Source organism: Pteropus alecto, unplaced genomic scaffold, assembly GCF_000325575.1.
Source record: "Pteropus alecto unplaced genomic scaffold, ASM32557v1 scaffold176, whole genome shotgun sequence".
Taxonomy (NCBI): domain Eukaryota; kingdom Metazoa; phylum Chordata; class Mammalia; order Chiroptera; family Pteropodidae; genus Pteropus; species Pteropus alecto.
This window is the reverse complement of record NW_006438644.1, coordinates 500,072-507,155: the sequence shown is the minus strand read 5'-3', so window position 1 is coordinate 507,155 and position 7,084 is coordinate 500,072. Positions and strand designations below refer to the sequence as shown.

The window sequence follows — 7,084 nt, the reverse complement described above, 5'->3', positions numbered from 1 at the left end:
TAGAGGCTCATTTAGCCTCATTCGATATGGTTGAAGAGTTAAGCAACTGGGGACAAGTTTTAATACAAGAATAAAGTCTGGAATAGTCAAAACTGCCCAATAATGAAACGCCTGTGAGGGGAGGGCAGCAATGAGTCCTATGACCCTGCCAGAGTCCAAAAAGAAAAGATTCAACTGCCACTTGGTAGAAATTTCCTGCCAAAGGTTTTAAACATTAAGTTGCCTATGAAACAACTTGAGAAAGTGGCGGTTTGGGGGGCATTATAAAGAGAGGGTTTGGGCAGAATACTAGAGTTAATTATTTTACGTTTTTTTTTTTTCATCCTGAGAATCTATGATTAAGGGCAACTTTCTTGTTTTATTAAAGCAACCTAAGGTTATTGGCATTGTGATTATTTGTTTAAACTTATCGATCTTGGGAAGAAATTTTTATAAGCTGTATTGAAAATTATTCAAGGTGTTAAACATGCTTCTATTTAGAGAATCTTATCTAATGTACTGCATATTCCTCTGATTTAAGTTTTTAATTAGCCACTATAGTCAAATTATATATTGAAACATATAGAATATTTTTAAAAGAAGTAACTAGGCATATAAGAATGTAGGATATGTGAAATGAAATCCCAATATGAGAAAGTTATATTTCTCTGGAACATGGAGGTCAAATAATAAATTATTAGATGGTGCTAGAAACAAACCAGAAAAAAACACCCCCGAAACCAAAAACCGCTACCAAAAAAAGCAGATTCCTAACACTCTGGCTATCAAGTTAATATTATGTCTATTATGTTAATGGTAGTTATCTATGGGTAGTGCTCTTTATTTCATTTTTAATATCTTTTGTATTTTTTCAATGTTTTTTAATCAAGGACTATTTTTATAAAAAGAATCATTCTTTTACTATGCCCTTCACAAAAGGACCTATAAATCCCTTCCTCTTCAGATTTTCTTCACATTGATCATTTGAAGAGTCGCTAATTTATTACCTTGAGTTGCTTTATTTTGGCTTGAACATCACACTCAGAAAAATGCTCAATATTAGTGAGCTGCAAGTCCATCTCTGTCAGCCACACCAGAATGCTGTCCCGTGCTGTCTCAAACTCCTCACGCTGGCCGATGAAATGCTAGACGGGAAAAGAAAATAGTAAAAAAGCCCACATACACATTACTGAGATGGTACTGCCAATGCCTATGGTCTTCTAGAAAGTCGCTTTCTCAATAAGCCATGAGAACCCTGCAATCTTTTACCATATAAATTAACCCTGGATACCCTCTTGCCATCCCTATCTTACAAAACCACCGAGATTATGTCTTAATATTGTATTTGAACAGCCCGATCCTGTCCTCTGGGCCTCTAAGCTACAGAGGAGGCACAATAAAGACCTTGAGTCTGCGTAAGATGGAGGTGACACGCTTTTGCAGATTGTCCCATCGCTGGTTTCCTTCGTGAACCATCTGCTTTAGGCTACAGGCAGAATCGGTGCGGTTCTCTCTGGCGAGGCGGCGGTACTGCTTGTTGATGAGTTCCAGCTGGGTCAGGCTCTCGTGCACCTGTCGCTGGAAAGCCTAGGACCACAGAGAAGCACCAGTGAGGGAGGTCAGAGAAGGGCCCTCAGCAAGGGCGTGTGGGTTTCATACTGCAGTGTCAGGGAGAATGGGAAGTCACACTGTCACAGGCAGGGAAAGGACAGCTTCTAAGGAGTATACTGCCCCTTGTTAAAGCAAAGTAGTATAACCAATGTAGCTTAAGGAGAAGAGCAAATAAAACTATAAAATAAAATGGTAAATATTAATAAATACATATGTATATATATATATAAGTACATATACATCTAGAATATATACATAGATAATATACACTTATACATATAGAATTTACATATGTACATATAAATACATCTTTTAAGATGATTAACAGCCAGAAAAAAATTCCCATAAAACAAATCGATTGCAAAAATATTTATGTGTGCCAAAAAATGTGAGTTTGAAATGTTCAAAATTTCTGATGTCAATATTGAGAAAAGAGATCTACAATAGCACTATCTCCTTATTTGTAAAATATGTAATTGCTTAAAATTCCAGAAACTACCTCAATTCTGGTGCCCATTAAAAATATTAAAACTACCTTTTGCAGAAGGTCTTTTAAATGCAAGCTACTATGAACTTTCGAGAGAAGCAGTTCCGTAAAATACAAGTAACCTTACACAGAAAAAAATTTGGAACATGCTTTTTTTTCTTTTTTGTTGCTCTCATGAATTACTCCATTTCTATAAAATATCTTAGAGCTGATGCAGCACCTTACACAGTAGTGTCTATTTATTTTTGAGGTTACCGAGTGCACAGTTTAGAGTTTCTGAAAGTAAAATACTCTTTCTTTCTTTTCTCTGCTGTTATATAGTATAGACCTAGCACAAGAATCGTTTGGCCGAAATAAAATGAAGCTTTTTTTTTCAAACTCATGTGTGTGACTTATGACTGATTTTCATCTCGGCCTTAGACAGAAAATTGTATCATTAATTGAACTGGGCTCATCTCAATGCTAAGTTCTGCTTCCTTTGGCTCACTGCTCTGTTCTGATGTGGCTCCATTCCTACTTCTGAAATGGTTTTCCTTCTCAGGGTTGCTTTAAGAGCCTTTATCTTAGTAAATTCAATCTTCTGTTCTATAAAACTTTACATTATTTCCCCCAAAAAAGGAAGTGGAGAGGAAAGTTCAGCTCTCGTCATTACTAGGAATCACAGGATATGTTTTCCCACTGGGGTGATGGCAGGCACTCAGGGGTGGGGGGACCCCGGCACACCCAAATCCATCCCAAATATTCATGCCATGGAACAGGTAAAGGCTACCCTCAAGCAAAATTTTGTTTTTGTGATTTACGTCTGTCTCGTAAGAAAATTAATTACAAGATAAATGATAAAATCATTCATTATAGAAGCTAACTATATGGCTAACTTTTGCCATAAAATCTGAGAGTCTAAAATAGCATCAGAAAGGATCTTACATAATCTGCTTTGTAGTATAAGCCAATTACAGAAGGTTTTAACCTTTAGGAAGCTGAGTATGCTAAGATGCAATACAGGAACACTTCACTAGCATTGGTTCATACCGAGATGACCTGCAATCTGCTGCAGAGCTTACCCTGGCTTTTTACAAGAAGTTTTCTAAGGCAAAAATACTTAGATAGAAAACATTTCTTTTTCTAGAATGTACTGATATAGTTACATATAAATCCATGTTCAGCTGTCAGAATGACTCTTATTTATTTCACATAGGATTATAAACATTTTATAGATTCATATAGCTGCCCATTTATGACTCTTAGATTTAAACTCCACAAGAACAAAAACCAAACTTCATATTTACTATCATAGGCCTCAATAAATGCCTGGCTAACTGACGTTATGAGGTAAAAATGAATGCAGCTGAATTTGGTTTGATTTTTAGTCTTATTTTTAAACATCTTGGGGAACCTAGAGGCAGAATTAGTAACCAAAAATGTTTTTTTTGTAAGACACATGCATCAGAACTGTTTGCTATCAATGTGTATGACTACACAGTTCATCTGCTTATTAGTGGGAAATAATGAAATTTCAAGTTAAAAAATAGTCAACAATAGGCTATGTTAGGTCCTCTGTGAAAATGGAAGGCAGCTGAGAAGCTGAGGTTTCATCATACCACAGTGACAGAGCAGACTCAAGATTGCACAAACAGGCCAGGAACTGGGATCAGCTATTGAACGGTCCTGTCTTTACGAGTATGATTATACTGCTTCTATTATTGTCTCTATGAATTCGAAAAGTCTTTGTGACTCAAGAATGGCATTGCTCTTCATTTATAAGTAGAAACGGCTTATGATTAAAATGTTTTATTTAATTCTGGAGCCATCTCTACTTTATTGATGATTTAAAAAAATATATATATACCTATGTTCCAATTACGTAAAAATAATTCAGAAAAATATTTGGAAGATAAATTTTTATAGTGTGGAAAATCATCATATTTTAATCTTAGATGGTTCATTGTAAAGAAGTATGAAATAAAAAGAATGCCAAAATCATTTTTTAAGGAATTATGATTCTTGTTTTGTAACAGAATTCCTCTTTATTACTTTACTTTGTACTGTATTTGTAACTCTTGATAATCTTAAAAAAAAAAAAAAACCCTCCTTTCCTCACTTCTTTGTCTACTTATGAGGCAATAATAAAAATGACCACGGTCATCACCCAATAGTTTGAACAAAAAATGTGTGGGTGAACAGTTAACTTACATCTTGCATCTTACACCAACTAGCAAAATAAGGATCAAATATTTGGAATTATAAATCACCTCAAATTTCTTTAGTTCTTCCTTGGCAACTGTATAGAGTACCCCAGAAGAGCTGGGGAAGGCAGCTGTCCTTTCTGAATTCTTGAGCCAATCTTCAAAACGGGAATAGTCATCCAGAAACTTCTGCCACAATCTCCATGTCTCTTCAATTCTGAGACAGAAAACGAAAAGAACAGAATCTGACTGTTTGAAATTGTTTATGCTCCAGCAGACAGGCACCCTGTCTGATGCCTGCAACAGGATGGAGTGCCCAAGCAAGCAACTGTTTGCCAAACAATGACTATGCCTTGAGCCAAATTTGACTAGAGTGAAAAAGAGACAACTGTTTGAGCTAAAATGAAACAGCTGTGTGTGTGTGTGTGTGTGTGTGTGTGTGTGTGTGTGTGTGTGCTTTTTTTTAAGCACACATCCTGTAGCTCTGGATCTGGAATTAGTCAAATTGAGTATTACAAGCCCATAATATGAACTGTTCTGGACACGTGAAAGAGTCTGGAAGTGTAACACCATGTTTGCAGTGCACACTCATGCCAAGGGTTTGCCGAAATAAAACAAGGTTTGCAAATCCATTTTCCAACACCAAACTTACCCTCATCAAAATCAACTTATGACAGCCAGACAAATATAAATTTTTCAAGAGTTCCCCAGAGAGCACAAAAATTATGTGCCTTAAATGATTATGATAATTTTCTAACGCATCACTACTTTTTACTACCTTGAATTTCAAAGGGCCTACGTATAAGCCCTTTGCTTTATTATTTCATTTTTAATAAAAGAATGTTACTTTTTCAATCACCAATGCTGTAACATTATACTAGTTCAGCAAAGGCGTATTTTCCTGATTTATATTTAAACTGTTAAGTCAAGCATAACTTGGCTTGTGATATTTATATATGATCTTTATTCCTTCTTTTTTACCCAACTAAATGTAGACGACAAGACGTTTGGGAAACCAGGCTATTTTTAGACATTGCGATCACAAGGAAATAGTGAATTGTGGCTGCTCTGGGTTATATTTTTCCCCTTTTTTGTCCTTCCTCTTTCCCAAGTGTTTGAATGTCCCAGCTCACTTGAGCCTTCTTTCCATGGACATGGCGCAGATATTTCTCCACCGCCGATCCAGGTTTCGCGTAGCCTGCTGGATGGAATCGCACTCGGCGTCTGTGGCACAAGCGTCACAATCATGCAGCAGAACCTCGCAGAGGTTGAGGACGGAGGCGACACCTGTGCTGTGTTTCTCTATGTCTCTCTGAAGCTCCTGCAGAGAATGAGATATGCTTTATTCAAATACTTTAATACAGCTGGGAGACACGGTGCCAGTATTTGTTGACTGACAGATGGTTAGGCAAACACTTCATTTTCTTCAATCAACTTCATTTATGAAATATGACAACCTCGAGAAAATGAAGCTAGAAATATTTTGGCTCTGTGAGCAATACCAAAATATAAAATGAACAGATGAAATAGACTGCATTAACTATATTAAGGATTAAATTAGTGATTGCAAAATGAATCTTGCCTCAGACTCTACTTCACAGATATATTGCTTCCATTCCGATCTATCGATCAAGCAATCAAAAGAATGCATGTGCTCTTGTTAAAACCTTGCACTGAAGAACTGGGATTTGATATCCAAAGATTGGCAAACCATTTAAACAATTAATTCCACCATTGTTAAAAGGCACCTAGGTTCTTTGTTACGTATGACAATATCATTATCATCAGTGGCTTCCTCAATTTTAATAGAAATAGAAAGATTATGATAAACAAGGCATTGAATTTCTCCAGACTTCTACCCTGTGAAGTCTTTATTTTGACTGCAAAGCAAGTGCAAAGTGTACATTTTTCTATTGGGTTTTAACTCAATTTACTCAAAGTATTCCATTATTAAAAGTGAAGCTTTTTTGCTTGCCCTAATTATCAAGGTCCTTCATGTATCTTCTCTTACTTTGATATGGTTCTTGAATTGCCTAACTTTTCTCTTGTTCTAATACTTCAACTTATTCAGATAACTGGGATTTATATTCTCGTGTGTATATTCTTTCTCCTATTTTTCTCCTTAACATTATTTCCCAATTCCTTTAATACAACTGTTAGCTTATTGTCGAGTGTAATCACAGTGCCTTTGATTAATTTCTGGAGATTTTATAAGCTAGACACAAAAAGATAAATTCTATCAAAATATTTTTATTTCACTAAACGGTTCTTTCAAATCTCTTGTATAACCTTTTTCAGTTATGTGAAAGTTACCATGGAAACTGCTGGTCTAAAAAATATAAAATAAAATATTATAAAAATTGAACTCAATATTTGCTCAAAAATAAAGACAAACACTTCTGTGAATGAGATAACTAAGTAAATTTTAGGTCTTAAAGTGACTCTTGTATAAGGATATACATTGGAAGAAGTGGTAGGAATGTGAACATAATCCACGAATTTAAAAAAGTTAAGGATTTTGATTTAATTTTCCCAGGTACTCAAAAGTTTTTTCCAGCTTTATTGAGATATAATTGATATAACACTGTGTAAATTTAAGGTGTACAATGTGATGATCTGGTGTATGCTTCTATTATGAAATGATTACCACTGTAGTTTAGCTAACATGTACACCTCAGTTACAACTGGCGTGTGTGTGTGTGTTGAGAACTTTGAAGATCTAAGCAACTATACAACACACTATTGTTAACTAAAGTCACCTTGCTGTACATTACATCTCCAGAACTTACTCCTTATTGGAAGTCTGTCTGTACCTTTTCACCAC

General features: G+C 35.5%; 1 protein-coding gene across 4 annotated transcripts in view; it reads right to left on the bottom strand.

The window, feature by feature from the left end:
* The window catches only part of LOC102879508 (nesprin-1), a 140,148-nt gene that overhangs the window by 24,718 nt on the left and 108,346 nt on the right, over positions 1 to 7,084 (bottom strand). For all 4 annotated transcript variants that reach the window (XM_025049476.1, XM_025049477.1, XM_025049478.1 and 1 more), the window contains 4 exons: positions 5,394 to 5,581; positions 4,327 to 4,477; positions 1,384 to 1,566; positions 987 to 1,124 (listed from right to left, as the gene is read on the bottom strand). In XM_025049476.1, coding sequence (XP_024905244.1) covers positions 987 to 1,124; positions 1,384 to 1,566; positions 4,327 to 4,477; positions 5,394 to 5,581 — 660 coding nt within the window. The remainder of the gene's footprint in view (positions 1 to 986; positions 1,125 to 1,383; positions 1,567 to 4,326; positions 4,478 to 5,393; positions 5,582 to 7,084) is intronic.